This window comes from Limanda limanda, chromosome 2, assembly GCF_963576545.1.
Source record: "Limanda limanda chromosome 2, fLimLim1.1, whole genome shotgun sequence".
Lineage (NCBI taxonomy): Eukaryota > Metazoa > Chordata > Actinopteri > Pleuronectiformes > Pleuronectidae > Limanda > Limanda limanda.
The window spans coordinates 12,652,486-12,669,931 of record NC_083637.1 but is presented as its reverse complement, the minus strand read 5'-3'; the positions used below and the strand labels follow the sequence as shown (position 1 = coordinate 12,669,931).

The 17,446-nt window shown below is 43.8% G+C and overlaps 1 protein-coding gene across 1 annotated transcript in view; it reads right to left on the bottom strand.

Moving 5' to 3' along the window:
• Nucleotides 1–10,382: 10,382 nt before the first annotated feature.
• The window catches only part of cxxc4 (CXXC finger 4), a 42,160-nt gene continuing 35,096 nt past the window's right edge, over nucleotides 10,383–17,446 (bottom strand). The window contains exon 2 of the mRNA XM_061084472.1: nucleotides 10,383–10,448. Within this exon, the coding sequence (XP_060940455.1) occupies nucleotides 10,383–10,448 (66 nt within the window). The remainder of the gene's footprint in view (nucleotides 10,449–17,446) is intronic.

Sequence of the window (17,446 nt, the reverse complement as noted above, 5' to 3'; positions counted from 1 at the left end):
CTACTCAAAAAATTACAAAGTACACAAAAAACTACTCAATTACAGTAACGTGAGTAAATGTAATTCGTTACTTTACACATCTGCATATAGGTCATCAATAAGTCGGTCCAGCACCTTTGACCAGACTGATACATGACTTTAACTCTGAGGTGCTCATCCTGCAGATTGTTGATCTAAAAATAGACACAGCCATGGCTGGTGGACATAGAAAGCGGCAGATGTCAAAATGTAGATAATGTGGACCCTCGGCGCCACAAGCCTTCGTTAGGTATAATTTGGCCCTTGGTCATGTTCTGAATCCAATACACAGCTGAATCCAACAGTAACAACCGCGGTGTGTGGGGAATGTCAAAAGGCATTCTGGGAAATGTAGGAGATCATTAAATACAACACAGATGAGGTGGGATGTTGGTACAAGGAAATAAACATATGACTGCTGGGACGCGCTGAACATCACTGATTGATCACATGCAGCGTCTGTGGGTGGAATTTATTGAAAGAGCAGGAAGCAGCACATTGGGACAGGTGTCTGTGTGTGTGTGTGGGTGTGGGTTTGTGTGTGTGTAAAAGGTAGATGTATGTGTGAGTACACCTGCACACCCCGGCTGTATTTTACCTTGTTAACTCCTCTTTTTTTCATAAAGAAAAGTGCTGAAGAAACCGAGCTGAAGACAAACAGTCCTCTGTGGCTCACCAGCACCGTGTGGCAGCGGGTATCACACATCCAACCTACGTCACACTGTGTTGTCTAGCAGCCCATTGCAGCTGCTGTGGTGATAGTCACGCACACACACGTACGCACACACGTACGCACACACACGCGCACACACACACACACACATCCACCTCTCTCTCTCTCTCTGCTCGTCCCTTGTGTCTTCCCCTTTAAAGAGACACACGGGTGGCTGCGCTCCACTTGACATGTGGGCCTGTATTTTCACCTTAGAGACGGAGGATGGGCATGGTTGCGCGCTTTGATGGCTTAATTATCGCTGTGGAAACAGGAGTGGTTAGAGATGGAGGGAGAGGGAGAGCGAGAGAGGAAAGAGAGGTTTATGTGCACGTGTTAGCAGCACTGATAAGCTTGTATAGATCGTTAGCGTGAGGCTAAAATGGCACCGAGGTCCCATAAGGCATATTAAATGTATGTGCTTTGGGTGAGGGGGAATTCTGAGTCTTATTTAAGCTCAATAAATAAGCACATATTTGACACGGTTCGTGAGCACGTTCTATCTGCGTCCCGCTGACTTTTTTTATAGATTTCTATGAGTCGCTGCTTGTTTTTCTCATCCGATGCTGCAGCCCACAGAAGCCGAAAGAACAACTGAGCCACGAAAAGACTGAAACCACCGCTGAAGGCTTCCTGCTGATGTGGATTGTCTGTTCAACTCGCTGATAATCGTATGACTTTGTGCCAAAAACACATAAATGAGCAACCCTGACACTTTTCCTTTTCTTCTTTGACTCATTTACACATTCTCTGTCCTGCTGTTGTGAATACTCTACTACATGTGTATCACTCCACGACTGTAAATAGTCCCCAATTAATATACTATTCTGTCCTGTTTGAGAAACATTTGCAAACACAGACACGTGCGTGATTGCATTTGGGCTCTAAAAAAAATCCTAGAAGTTTTTTTCTGAACAAAGTGTGTAAATATAATGAACGTATGTTTGTCAAAGAGCTTCTTTCCTGCAATAGCCTTGCAAATAATAGAAAATTCAAAGAATATTTGAGGGAAAATTTGCGGGTCGACCGATAAAAAATTCATCATCCCTGTAGCAGTCTATTCGCCAAATGATGAAATTATCTACACGTGACCTCAGTGCTTTAATATCTCAACATGAAGAAGTTGAAGAAGAACAATAAAAGTAGGGCCATATATGTTTTTTTCCATCTGGGCTTTTAATTTGGGGAATTCATTTATTAGACCTTTTTAATTACGGTATATGATTTGTTTTGAGTGAAGGTCAAGCCCCAAGACTGTCTTCTTCAATATGGCTTGATACTATTTAATTAAGCTTAAGCTCGATAAGTACAACAGTGATGATGAATTTTGATCACTTTTATAATGAAAGTCAAATTTTTAACCATGGTAACGATTCCTTATGATCCATATAGTGTTTTTATACAATATCTCACATATAACGAGCGAAACAAACAGTCTGAGGATTTCCGCCTCGACACTACAGTGAACCAGCCACACTCACTCATCACATACCCAAGAAATCAATCCTGTTAAAGGGATAATTCACAGAAAAATTTAAATTCACTCATCATCTACTCACCACTATGCAGATGGGGGGTGGGTGGAGGGTTTGAGTCTCAGGGGTAAACAGCGTTGCAGCCGAATCCAATACAATTAAAGTCAATTGTGACCTCTTCTCCTCCTGTGGTGACCTCCAAGAGTCCGCAAGCCCCGACCTTCATTATATCACGTCTGAAGAAGTCGTCTCTTTGGCTGAAACACGGTTTACCCCTGAAACTCCTCAAGTGGTTTGTCCATCAACATATTTTCTAGAAGGGATCTTCTGTATGACTTTGACATAGCAGATTTATTGCACCCCCTGTTTTGCCATACCTGATTTTGAAAGACGTTACCAGTCGACTGTCGCTCTTCTTCCTCTTCAGAGTTGGATTCTGGTTCGAACAATTATATCTGAATCACTATCATATTACTGCTTCGCCCTGTGTAGCATATAATAGCTAGAAAAACTGAAAAACTAGTGGGTGGAGATAGAGGAGGAACTATTCCATATGTTCATAGATCTGAAATGATTAAATGAAGTTATTTTAATGAAGGAATTTTTTTAGTGGTTTAAATAAAACCGGCCCAGGAGAGGAACTTTAAGGTTCTGCAATATGAATTACTTTTATTTGGACGTTGTTAAATAGTTGAATATATATACAGCATATTTGGAGTATTTTAGAATTCTTATATTACATTTTTTTTAGACTCGAGTAGAAAACCTAGCAAAGATTTAAAATACATGTATCATAATTTGCCGTACTCAAAAACATGAAATGAAAATTAGGATCAATGTGAATTTAAAAATAAACGATGTTAAAAGAAAAAAGCCCACTGAAAACAAAGTGCAGTAAGCCCGGCCAAGAATGTGTCAGCGCAGCAATAATTTAGTCCTGTGGTAAAAAATGATAATGGCGCACACACTTGCCATAAAGCATGGCAGCACCCGGGCTGCGTGGCAGGGGAGTGGACCATTTATCTTGGGGAAGAAGAGCTGTGTGCTCTAAGGCCCATCTGTCTCCGGCTGGGGGTTGGGGGTTGCGGGGTCGAGCTCGGTTTAATTGAAGATTATCTGCTTAATTACTCAAGCACAGCCAGCGTTAAACAGACATGGATTAAGAAAGCGTCAGCCAGGCAGACCTTGGGGTCCAGCGCTGGGCTCAATTAGCAAGAGGGCCCAGATACGGCTCTCGCCTCCTCACCCATCACTGCACTGGAACTGAAACTGCATGCTAAGAGACCGGCCCAAAAGATAAGAACAACTGTAGAAGCACCCAGAGAGCGAAAAGTGCAGACTCCACATCTGGTAAAAACCACTGGTCCCCTGGCATGTGTATCTCAATGCACTCACGCAGCACAGTATCCCAAGGAATTGCATTAATATTAGACGACTCCCTGGTCAGCGATTAACACCGAGGTTCAGAGCCAATATGCTCTAATCCTTCAAGGGTCACAGGGGGGTTGGAGCCACAACCAGCTGACAATGGAGGAGAGACGGGACACACCCTTTTTAAGATGGTGAATTCAGAATTCCCAATTAACCCGACTCAAAACTGTGCAATTTTTGAATTGTGGGAGGAAGCTGGACCCCACGAAGACACAGGATTTGAACCAGGAACCTTCTTGCTGTGTGGCGACCCCTTTGGGTCAGAACCTGCCGATATTCCCTTTTACCTCTGCCATGATTTCAGTTGTATAATTCAGTATTTTGTTAAAACTATGAATGTTCTTTCCTCTCCATCCCTCTTCCTCTCCTGACCACACAGCGATTAAGATTAAGATAAATTTATTTGTCCCAAACACATGCACAGACAGGCACAAGCACACTCATGCAAGGAGGGAAATTTAACCTCTGCTTTTAACCCATCTGGTGCAGGACACACAGAGCAGTGGGCAGCCATGTACGGCGCCCGGGGAGCAGATGTTGGGGGAGTAAGGTGCCTTGCTCAGGGGCACTAGACAGGGTAGGGAGAATCCTCTTGGACAGATCAATCCAGGTTCGTCTTTTTGTTGTTTCTCCGTGGAGAAACCAGAGACCTGTTCTGCCCATAGTCCGAGTTTCTGCCACTAGTCCACCGCCTCTCCAAACACATCCAAGCAATCGCCAATATCTCACAGCGGTAAGATATTGGCGATTGCAGATGTCAGGAAGGGGCTGCCCCCCCCCCGCCCCCCTCTGTGCTGGCCCGATATCCCTCTTGGTCGATGGGTTATTCATACCAAGCACCTTGATGTTCCGAAGGTTGAGCTTGGCCCAAGTTAATGCAAAAAACATTCCTGCATCCGCTGCTGCCGCTCAGGTTCATCGAGCTGAGGCGTTGTGTTGTTGTGTGAGTGCACGTTGGCTCCTCTAGGTGGATGCTGACAGGTTCTTTTGTCTGCCTGACTCCCCCCCCCGCAGTGAGATCAAGTAGAGGTCACGTGACACGCCAGGGTCGGCTCTCCTCCTACATGGCCCCACTCTCCATCGCTTCCGTTTCTCTGTCATCCTCCTCCATCCGTCTTAATCCCTTCATCCCTCCGTTTTCTTCCCCCTGTGCACGTCTCGTTTTGACAAACATTTGGGGATAGCTCGTGGCAGAGGCGCACACAGATGGTGAGGATCCGTGGAAAGTCATCGGGGCAAACAAAGCTTCCCTCCGCCTCCTAACACGACCGCGAGCGCTGCTAAACGAGAGCAGCCCCTTGACACGACAGTCTTTACAGGACAACTTGTTTTTTTATTAAAGTTGTCAAGTCTTTTAAATGTTTTATTTACACATTTAATTATATGCTTTACAACATTCATTAGGATTAACACAAGTGACAAACAAGCGTACAAACAAGATTGCTCCTCTCCCGTCCAGACGGTGTCCACGGTGACCGGCTCCCAGCCCGAGCTGAAGGAGTGACACGGGAGGAGATTGCATGTGAGTCATCGCTTCCTCAACTTAATTAACAGCATCACATACACAACATGTTCTCTCTTACCTCCAGCTCCAAACAAACATATAAAATAATATAATATGATACAGTAATGTGATTACTTTCATTACATCAACAAGTAGTATGATAACAGCTACTAATCTTTGTAATCTTCCTTTAAAAAACGAGTTCTTTCAACGCGCTGTTTGACAGAGTTGAAAATCAAATGGCTACACTCATTTCTACTCGTCTCTCCCGGGAGAGGTTCACAGATTTGCAGTTGGTAATATTTACACCAAAAAGAAACAGAAAAAGTTGTTTTAACAAAACAAGAAAGCTGAAGAAAGAAGTGCGAACCTCAGCTTTTCTCTCACCTCCACATGTAGCTGCATGGCTAATGGCTGCGTGAAGGGAGAGTGGATATCAGATCTTTGGGTTCGAAGTGCAATGGGAAGGGTCAGACACAACCCCCCCGAACCCAGTCCCATGGTGGAAAGGTGTGGTGGGACCGGTTTCTATCGACCTGACTGACTGACTTTAAATGCACCCAGTAATTTCTTATTTTCTATTTCTACACCTGTAAATATGGAAGATGCAACATGGGTGTGGGGGATGTTCAGTTGTTTAAAGGAACATTTAGCCCATTTTTCACTTTCCAAAAAAACCACTAACATCTGCTAACATTACATTACATTACATTTCATTTAGCTGACGCTTTTATCCAAAGCGACTTACAATAAGTGCATTCAACCCCGAGGGTACAAACCAAGAACAACAAGAATCAAGACAGTACAATTTCTTCGAAATAAAGCAAAACTACAAAGTGCTATAAGTAAGTGCCATTTTAGTGCTACCAAGGTGTTAGTTTCAAAAAGTGGTTAGTTTTTTTTTTTATTCAAGGTACAGTCGGAAGAGGTGTGTTTTTAGTTTTTGGCGGAAGATGTGTAAACTTTCAGATGTCCGGATGTCCGGATGCTCACATCTGGCTTTTACAATCGGCATTCATGCTTCATGCCTTTTCTTGTTAGATGAGAGTCCTTTTCATTGAATATATGTGGTTTCGGACCGTATGCACATTTCTCCAGTCTCGTTCTCTAGTGTTATTTCCATCTTCAGAGGCCCCAAAACTCCACACAGCAGGCACACGCTCACATTCATGTTCCCGGTGCAGGGTATAGGAGGATTATTCAGTTATCCACGGGTTCTGCTGGGAGAGGGTGAGAGATGGAGGGTCGTGAGAGACGGAGGGAAAGAGAGAGAAGGTGGAAGAGGTATAGTTTGGTGAAAGTGCAGAGGGAGGTAAGCAGGTGAGGATTCGGTTGAGTGCTTCACTCATGCGTGGAAATGCTGAGGAGGTCAGTCACCAGGCACTCCGTCCCCCCCCCTCCGCGTTTCCTCCTTCTCTCTCCCTGTCAATCAACCTCCTCTCCTCTCCTCTCCTTATCTGTGCCAGTATTTCCTCTCCTCTCGAGCCACGTGCCGCTCCGACAAACAGATTTATTGGTTACGTCATATTTCTTCCCTGTTTTAATCAAATGCCGGGGCGGCCGGGGCTGACTTGTGCTCAGATTAATATCACCATTGATCAGATTGGATGGAAGTGTCCTCGCACCCCCGCTCCACACCCCCACCCCCGCATCCACCACCCCACTTACACTACCCCTCCGTACACACACACACACACACACACACACACACACACACACACACACACACACACACACACACACACACACACACACACCCTCTTTCACTGCTGGGAACAGGGGCTTTGCACTCTGAGAATTCCAGTAATATGCCTTCCTCCCTCGGTGGCTGTGATTTTACTCACACGTGTACGCTTCATGTTTGTGAGCGTGTGTGTGTGTGTGTTTGTGTGTGTGTGTGTGTGTGTGTGTTTGTGTGTTTGTACAGTATTTCGGCGTATGCTAAAGCTCACCTGTGTTTCACCTCTCGGGCTTTGTGCACGATTGTCGTCTCTTATTGAGATGTTCAGTGCTGCATGCTTTTTGGAACACTCGTGTAACAGGTCGTGCAGATGTGTGTGTGCCTGAACCCGGATAGAATTTGTGGTCATTTGAAAAGCAGTGTTTGTAGAAAGTAAAAAGGGGGAGAGCTGTGGTGATGATAGTGAGACGGAGGTAGAGAGAGAGAGAGAGAGAGGGTGAATCTGCAGCGGCTGGGGAGGAGGAGAGCAGGTGCAGCAGCGAGCCGGTGACAACGCTGCACGAGGAAGTCATTTTAACAAACACGACATGGTGGCCGGGGCCGGTGGCAGCCATCAGAAACAATGCCCCCCCCCCCCCCACACACACACATACACCCACAAACAATCACTTCCCACCGCCACCTCCCTGACAGAGCTTCTCACCCTGCACCCCCCAGTCTGCCAGTCACACAGCTGCAGCACGCCACTCTCCCCGGCGCCGGCCATGCGTGAGATGGGGGTCAGCGGCAAGCTGCGGCAAGGCAAACTGCCTCACCCCCACCACACCCTCCTCACCCACCCACCCCCTGCCCCCTCAGGGTGTGACCGGGGGGGCCGGCGGTCGGCCGCACGCGGGGAGGAAATTACCACACGTCTTTTGTTGCTAAGTGCATGAGTGAGTGATGAACAGAAGCGGCCTTTGGCAGACGTTAACTGCAGGGGTGTGGAAGGAGGTGTGGGTGTGGGGTGGAGGTGGGAGAGAAAAGGAAAAAAATGTACAGAGAGAGAGAGAGAGAGAGAGAGAGAGAGAGTGCTGAGAGGGAAGTGGCGGCTGGTGGTGAAAGGATAGAAGGAGGAGGGGGGGGATGGGGGTGATGAGGAGGATGGAGGGAGGCGGCAGAGGAGCGAGGGGAGCTGCAGCCTTCTGATTAAGGGCGAAAGACTTGCCGGTTGAGGTGGTGGAGGGTGGAGGGGGGGGAGGAGGAAAGGAGGACGAGGAGGGGGAGGAGGGACGCCCGAGAACAGAGTGAATGAGAAACGGAGAGAGAGACGGTGGAGGGGAGATAGAGGGAAGGAGACGAGAGAGAGAGAGAGGGAGATGTGGGGGAGGGGCAGAAGGGACAATTTAACGAAGCTCAAAGCCGCCGCCGTGTCTGAAAGGCGAGAGGAGAGAGAGAGAGAGAGAGAGAGAGAGAGAGAGAGAGAGAGAGAGAGAGAGAGAGAGAGAGAGAGAGAGAGAGAGAGAGAGAGAGAGAGAGAGAGAGAGAGAGACATGGAGGAGCTGGGGCCGGGCTCCAGTGTTAACAGTGTGTTGGTTCTGCCCGTGCTTCTCTTCCTCTTCTGCCTCTTTGTTTGTGATGTGCTGTTTAGAAAAATGTGAGCCAGGATTACTCCAGGCGTCTGAAAGAAACTTTGAAAATCTGTTTTCAGAAAATATGGAAGGCTGCTGGGTTTCCATAAAAGCATTATGGCTTTAGAACTTGTTGATTGTTTTTTCTTTTCTACCTCACACTGTTAAAAAAAAATAGATATATCACCTAATCTTGTTATTTTGATCGAGGCCTTTAAATCTTATTTTCTCAAAACAATGTGATGACTTGATTTCATTACGGTTTTCTTTTCTCTCGAGCGGAGTCGGAATCTTACATCCGGAAAGTTTCCCACATTTTACTCTCTCTTAACAATAAAAAATAGGTCTAACGGGTTAAATCATAGATGAAAATGCTGAATGATATTAATATATTATGGTGTTATTTTTTTTTTAGACAACATTAAAGAGCCGTAAAAAGTCAAAGAAAAAATGCAGCCGCACAAGCCGAGAGCTAAATGAAAATAGAGAGAGCCCAGATCAGGATGTTCGGAATAATCAAGGTACAACCTCTTTATAAGTGTGACAAATCCATGCTGAACCTGGAACAAGTGATATTTAGCGTTATTGAAGAGAGGATGCAGAACCCACGAACACAGGATGAGAGAGAGACAGACAAAGAAAGAGAAGGAGAGAGAGAGAGAGAGGGAGAGAGAGAGAGAGAGAGAGAGAGAGAGAGAGAGAGAGAGAGAGAGACGGAGAGAAAGAGAGAGAGAGAGAGAGAGGGAGAGGGAGAGGGAGAGGGAGAGAGAGAGAGGGAGAGAGAGGGAGGGAGAGAGCACCTGTGTCATTGTTATGCCTGTTGCCTGGTAACAACATTCTTCACCGAGCAGCGAGCGGAAGCCATGCATGAAGAAAGCCTTCCTCTTCGAGAAAAGAGTCAAGAAGAATCCCATCTTCCACAGAGGTTTGTGAAGACGACGTTTTCTGCTCAGGATCCATTGTCTCTGTGTGGACTTCTGCACAAACAGGTGTTGACCATGAAATTCACTTCAGAGTGGCCACAGTATCTCGGAGGAGGTATTTTAATGCGTAGGTTTAACCTAATGACTGGTTTTGGGTGTGCAAGAGCTTTTTTTCATTTTAACTATTGTTTCAAATATGTTTATTGGGAAACCAATCACATAACAGAGAAATTAACAGTCGACAGTTGTGTTTCCTTTGTTTTTTATAGAAGGTGAAAAAGTAATCCGTGACAAAAAAGACTAATGACAAAAAAGACTAGCAAGTAAACAAGCAATGCCCTGCATCAACAAAAAGATGAAACAAAAAGGAGAGGACAAAAAAGAAAAAGAAAAAAGCATCCAACTAGGGACTCAATCAGATTCTCCTTCGAGATGAGAGACCAAAGGTTGCCAGATTTTATCAAAGTCCCTCAACTTGTCTTTCAGAATAAATCGAATTCTCTCCAAATGTAAGGTGTCTGTCAAATCAGTCAACCAATGCTTAAATGAAGGGACCTCTCTCTTCTTCCAGTTAAGTAGGATCAGTTTTTTTGCTGTTATAAGCTATTGTTTACAGGGACAAAATTGTCCACGTGATATAATTAAAAACACGCAACATATTCGTCTGAACCACAGACTTCAGCTGTCCATAGACTCTGTGTCATATTAAGCTGTGGTCATTTAGGTGTATTGTAATACTGCATTACATAGGTTATGGTAGAAATACACTGCTCTGTGTGACTGTGTGGATTTCAAAGACGTCCTCTGATGTCACACTGACGACACACAGCTGATGATTTGCATCATCTGTGAAAAGAAAAACATCCCTGCTTACATCACTGATGCGGCCACAGGTGTAGAAAGATTGCACTAAGAGAAAAGAATGAAAAAGTAATTTTCTGTCTTTTTTTTTTTTTTTTTTTACAGCACAAATCAAATTAACCTCTGATCCCAAAAAATGTTTTTGGGGTGAAATCTGATTCCATCCATCATCCACTTGTCCTTTGAGGGGCATGGTGGTCACAGCTGACATCGGGCGAGAGGCTGGGTTCAGTCTGGAGAAGTCAACAGATTTCAGGATCAACACACAGAGACAAACAATCCACTGTTCCACCGTGTCACCCTCAAATCTGATTTTCTTTGATATATTTTACATTGGTGTGAACGTTTATCAGCTCTCTTGCAGAAAGTGAGAGGACGTTTGATGGCCATCATTTGACCGGACAGAGCTAAGTGTGTGAACAGGGAACAGAGAGAGAACAGGGGGGTGACGTGCAGCAAAGGGCCGCAAGCCGGAATCGAACCCTGGCCGCTGAGAGCTTGAAGCCTCAGTATGGGGACAGCTGGTCTAGTTTCTTGTGTTTATACTGTAAATGGTCAGACTTCCATCACTCTAAAATAATTAGCTGGACATTGTAAAGATGACTTTCTAAACATCCTCTTTTGACTGGAGTCTGACCTTCACCTCTGTTGTGAGAACAGTCTTTTTCTGATGTGTTGCAGTGTATCGGGCATCACATTAAGAAAACTAAGGAAACTTTAAAATCCATATTTGTTTAGGATGAGTGCAGATGAAGATTGAGTGGCAATCAATCTGAGAGAATTCAAATTAAACCTCCTTCAATAATATATCAAATTAGTTTGACTCTTCTATGTTTTTGCTTACAAAATGGCAAATCTGCAGAAAAAGAGAGTGTTGGACGATAAGTTTCCCGATAAAAGCTGTTTTGTACACATCATATCAATATCCAGCTACCTTCTCCTGTTTTGTGTGAACGGAGAGGACACAGGAAAGTGTAGCTGTCATGAGCAGAGCAGGAAACATCATTTGAAATCTGCATGTTTGAAATTCCAACCGTATCCATGTATTTACCCTCTCTTCATTAGATCTCCTATGTGGTCTGTGTACTAATGCAGCATTGATATCCATCGGGGCTTTTGGGAAGACCTCAACACTGCAAATGTGCCTCAGATAATGGGAAGTTGAATATTCCCACAACGTCCCAGTTCAGCCTGTCCACTGTGCCAACACCTGTTGACAGGACCAGGAGCCTGTTGCTCTGAGGAACACGTGAGTGGTGTCGGCTGTGCAATCTGGATATGTGCAAATCATCTTTAAAAGGTGGAATAGCTCTCAGATCAACACCTGTGTGCACCGTGCATCTGGTAAACGCAGCACATTTGCCCTGCAAGAGCCTTTTCCTCTTATGGTCCAATAAAAACTGGAGGACAATAAATGTCCAGCTGCGTGTTGATTGCCGAGCAGCGTGAGTCGTCAAATTGCTTTAAATACCTTTCCTCTGGTTTCGAGTTGGACCAATCGGCAGCGTTGTGACAGTCTACATCCTTTTCTTCTGCTTTTGTGACCTCATGTAGAATTTGAGTTTATATTGGATGAGTTAGCAGCAGAAACATTGTTTCCCAGTGTTTATCCCAGAATTATATAGTGAGTTTCAGATCGATGTTTTACTGTTCATCCAATAACTTTACTGTTTAGGTTTAATCTCACCGCCTTCAGCTTCATTTCAAAATCCTAGTGTGAAAACCATGTTGAAAAATTGATCAATATCAGTTTGGACATTCATTAGTTTGGAAATTAAGTTTGAAATCTTTTACAGCCACTTTGTTAACAGTGCACCAATGAGTACGCTCCATTCTTACCACATGAGCCATGTTCTTAGTGTGTTTTCAGGCACCATGTTCTCAGTAATATGCTTTATCTCCAGTGAGCTGTCAAGGATATAAACTCAACTGATTTAGAATAGAAAGGTAAGTAGCTTTAAAATGCGTTTCAATAATCACAGACTCTATTGCATTTCCTCACTCTTTTATACAAAGTAAAAATGGCAGGAAGTTGGGGAACCGCTCAAGTCAAAATGTTTAATTCCAATTTTTATTTATAGAAGGTTAAATAGCTAAAAATATTTCCACCTTCCTCTCTTTGCTTTTCAATATCAGACTTGAAATTGAAAGCAAAGAAATTTGCTCTCTCAGTTTTCGGTCCAATTTCTTTGTTAGTCAAATAGAAATTTCCCATCTGCCCCGGTGCATTGGCGCCCAAAGCTGTTATCAGTTCAGTGCGGAGGGTGAAATGTGTCCATCGTTACTGCGCCTGGTCCTCGGGGGCCCGGCGATGTAAGCTTCACTAGAGAACTGTGAAAGCCGACTGTCGCCACGGCTCCTTTTTGCTCGCATGAAACACCCCCCCTTCTTTGATGGCTGTTTGTACCAGAAATCCCTCCAAACCCCCACCCCCACCCCCACCAGCGGCGGCCCCTATCTGAAGTCATGTGCAGCAGCGTAGAAACCTCGATGCTCACTCATATAGCTGAAAGACCATTTTGATTTCCAGGGATAAAGAGGGTGAGGCTATTTACAGCACACATAAACGCATCAGACTTATGATCATTTTAATTTTACTGGTAGTTGGTTCCTGTTCCAAATTTATGTTTTTCTCCAATTATTTTTGTTCCGTAGATAAGATGCATTGAACATTCTTTTATATTCCATCTTTAATCCAACGGATTTAAATCAAGAAAACTGGTTTCTTCTTTATACTTTACTTTGTCAGTATCGGTTTATTTTAAGATGAACTCGTGTGTGTCCTCATTGGTCAGCTCACAGTTGAGTATTGAACCAATGATGTTTCATTTGAAAGGTCTGTGTCTTAACCAATGATACTGAATATCTAATATTTGTAATAACTCCAATTGGCCAAAAAGAGTGATTAGAAATGTTACCATTGTTTGTTTCTGATTGGCCCTGAAGATGGTAAATGATCTATATTTATACAGACATTTTTCTTTTCTCAGCACTTTACAGCACCGTTTTGTTATTTACCCAAATTATCCATGTGCTACACTTCCTCTACCACTACCTCTTCTCACACACTGCTGGCACAGGGGCATTCAGCCTTTTGCCAAACAACACTTAAGCACATGGTAAAGAGGAGCCAGGGATCGAACCACCAACCTTCTGATTAGTGGACCACCCCCTCTACCTCCTGAGAGACTGCATTTTAAGAACGATTGCATCACAGTGTTGGAACTAGACTGTCCCTCTAAGGCTCCTTCATATGCATCCTTCCTTTCCTGAGCAATGAAGGATTCAACAGGACACAGTTGTTAAGGCGCCAGAACCTGCCTCTGGTGAACATCATGTTGTTAACAGGTTGTAATTCACAAAAAAGAAGAAAATCATTAAAAAGGCCACAAGAATGCGTGTGGTGGTTGTCTGTCTCCCTGCCAGCTGAAAATTATAGAATAAAATGCTCCATAGAGGAGGTGGTGGGTGACACACAAACACACACACACACACACACACACACACACATACACACACACACACACACACAACCCTCGGTGTGGCCGGCTCAGAGTGAGAGTGCTGCCTGTGTGGACCAGGGTTCACGTTTCCCTCTTTCAGGTCAGATATCACAACAGCGCAGCTCAGCCATCTAATGGTGCACACACAGAGACCAAGCCACAGGGGGGGTGCTGAGGGGAATTCTGCCAGATGCAGGTGATGGTTTCGGGTTTCAAGGTATGGAGACAAGAAAAAAGTCACGATATCATGATGTAAATGCAAATGTATTAGTATTCCCCTGCACCACCGGTGGTCGTCTGACAGGAGTGTCTGTCGGCTGCTTCCATTGGTCGGCAAATTGTGACTTAATCAAGTAATAACACCGGGAACAAAATGATTTTCAGCTTATCTTCCGGCCAATCATCACTAAAGGTGGCGGCTTGGATGCTGGTAAATGAACCACAGCCTTGAACGCATACGGGCTAATGACATGATTATTTACTCATCAAGGTGGCGTGAGTGTGTGTGTCTGGATGTGCATGTGTGCGTCTGCATGTGTGGAGTCGGTGGCGGTGGCGGCGGCGGTGGGTGCTGGTCACATCTCAGCGTGGTAATAAAAGCCGGAGCTGTTGTCACAAAACTCAGCCCCTCCGCCCGGCTTTTAAGTGCTGCCTCTATTCTCCGAGAGCGGCAGCCACATTACAGGGAGAGGGCAGAGAAAAAGAGAACGAAAGAAAGAAAGGCTCGGGGAAAGAGAGAGAGAGAGAGAGAGAGAGAGAGAGAGAGAGAGAGAGAGAGAGAGAGAGAGAGAGAGAGAGAGAGAGAGAGAGAGAGAGAAAGAGAGAGAGAGAGAGAGAGGGGCAGGGGGGGTTGGTTTTTGAGGCCTGTGGCTGAAGGATTGATTTTAAATGTTCTGCAAAAGCAGTGTTTGCTATCCTCTCTGGCGAGCCCCCCTGACAGCACCGGCATCAAAACAAGATTTGTCCCCCCCTCAGCGGAAAGAGGGATGGGTAGCTGGGAAGACATTGGTTGCTCAAAAATGACATTTTTTTCTCTTCGCCAAAAAGAAGAAAAGAAAAAAACGCCCAATTTGCCCCCAAAAAGACGCTCAAACGTCTGCCAGGGGAATTCTGCGTCATTTCTGCTTTCAATTCCTGCTAAAAACCTATAAAACACAGCAATGGTACAGATCCAGTTCTCTTTACCTCACATGTACTTCATCAGATCTGTTTGGCATCATCGTGTAGGATTTATGTCACTGTGCAAAAAAACATATTTAATGGGTGACTGTAAGTCGTCAGAAATCGTTATATATGACTGTTACACTCACGGGTTCTCCACCACCGGCTCCATGTGCCACAACAGACAGTTAATCACTGCGGCGTTTAAGATCGTGACCAGCGAGGCTAAAAACTCTACATTTGGGAGGTATCGGTTCCAAATGAAAAAAAACCCACTGTGTGGCCTGTTGAACCAAATGTTCAGAGCGCTGGCAGGAAATCGGGCTAAATGCTTAACTCGATTTGAAGGAGAAAATTCCCTTTCGTGCCACGCAGCCGCGCTCATAATTACCCGATTGTTGCCGACCATTAGGAATTTGATTTATTGTTCTTTGGCAGCCAGGATGGAGGTTTCTCACCCACCCACCCCCCCTCACTTTGAACGTGTGTAAAATGCACAAGTCTTGAGGGCTGAGGAGGATATGGGGAAGCGAGAGCCATATGTCTGCGCTGTCAGAGAGCCACTTGTTAGAGGAAGTTTAGCCTCCCTGTGCCTCCAGCCACAGCCTTAATTATTAACAACATGTCTCCCCCTCTGAAGAGCCGTGTGAGGTGGGTTGGGAGATTGGGCCGGGTGCTGACTATCCCCTGGATACGGAGATATGCAGTTAAGGCGGTGACGACTCCTGGGGAAATTGCTAGTTTGCAGGTGCTTACACTTCCCTTCCCTCTCGTGTGAGACGTTGTATTACGCTCGCTTGTAAACACACAAGCAGAACCAAAGTGACTGAGTTTACTTCGCACTTAAATCAAGGCATTCATCACGAAGAAAGTCTGTGTCAATGAAAGATTTGAAAACGAATGCATGTGGAAATTTGTCTCCATGCTATTTCCTCATGTAAAAAGCCGTCAGAAGAAATGTATTGATTGGCTCTTGGCTTCATAAGTGACAGGAAGTCCTAATTTCCCTGATTTGCTGAAGGTAGGATTCAACTATATGTGATTTTATAAATTGTAAATGTTGTATAAATAATTTAATTGCTGCTGTCAGATGGTATTCATTTAATCCAATGTATAAACTATAGAATCTTCTTAAAACCTAATAGAATATTTAGAACCTGTTTTAGGTCTAATCGTTTTTAGAAATCCATCAGGAAGCTTAACCCTCATCTACACTGTAAAAAATAGCATAATAGTTTTTTTTTCACAAATACATTCCTGCAAGCAAATTAGGCTCAACCATGTTATCAGTTAAGTTTATTCAAGAATAAAGAAAATAAGCTAAACTCTTTTCTCTGCTGACAAATCCAGAGGCAATCTAAAAAAAATGCAACGACAACATTTTCCTGCTTTAAATTAGAAAAACATCATTCGCCTTTGTTTTGATACACAATAAGGTTCAGTGAAGGAAAATATTATGGACCTTCAGACAATCTCTTCATAACACTGTGGATTTATAAATGAACTGTTGTATGGAAGGTAACAGATCAAATAGCATGTAATCAATAGGTGTCTATTTTCATTTCGGCTGCATTGTAATCATCCACCAATCAGTCGGCTGTAATTATCAATTACAAGATTGAGACGATGTGATAATTAGTGAATCAAGTCAGGTCGACACTCTGCATTAAAACCAGGATTAGGTCGAGATTTGTCAGGTTCTTGTCAGAGGTGTCACAAATCCCACATATCATTATGTTTTATAACCCAAAGAACATCCGACATGTTAGAGAATTATAAATCTGCGATGAGTAAATTATAATGTAAACAACAAAAAACACCCAACAGAATTCAAAGATCAATGAAATACTCAACTATAATAAGCAATACTTAACTTATTTAGTGTTGATGTCTCATTTTTGAATAGTGACACATGAGAAAAAACAACACATTGTACAGATACACTAAAAAACTAAATAATAAATGTTGCTGATAAATTTCAGATTTAATCACTTGATTGATGAAGAATTGTTACATATTATATTGTTACATAATTAAGATAAGTTGTTAACTTAGATATTTGTCAAGACCCTAATGTGTTGATTGTGACAACATCAGTAAACACAGCATAGAATACAGTGTCTCCAGCAGCATTAAACCTTTTTATGGTTACGTTTAGGAACTTGGTGAAGGTTAGTGAAGAAACTTTTCAAATATTAAAACTCCAGAGTAACTTCAGACTCAGCATTTTCATTTACCCAAAAACCCAATCTCTCCCTGATAAAATTATTTTGTTGCCTAAACATAATCACAAACGAGAAGCCATCAAAGTCATTAATAAACGCAGAAATTCATTCATTCCTTCTTGATCAAATAAAGGTTGACTCCATAATCCAGTCTGTTTCCCACATATCTGCTGGTACAGTTCAGTCGTACATAAGGTGGTTTTCTACGAGAAACTATCTCCATTGCAACATAAACACAAACACACATGCATTGCAGCTGGATCTGCTGTAGCTGATCTTTTGATTTTCCTCCTCTGTCCTCAGACAGAATCAGTTTGCACATTAAGAGGATGATACTCCTTG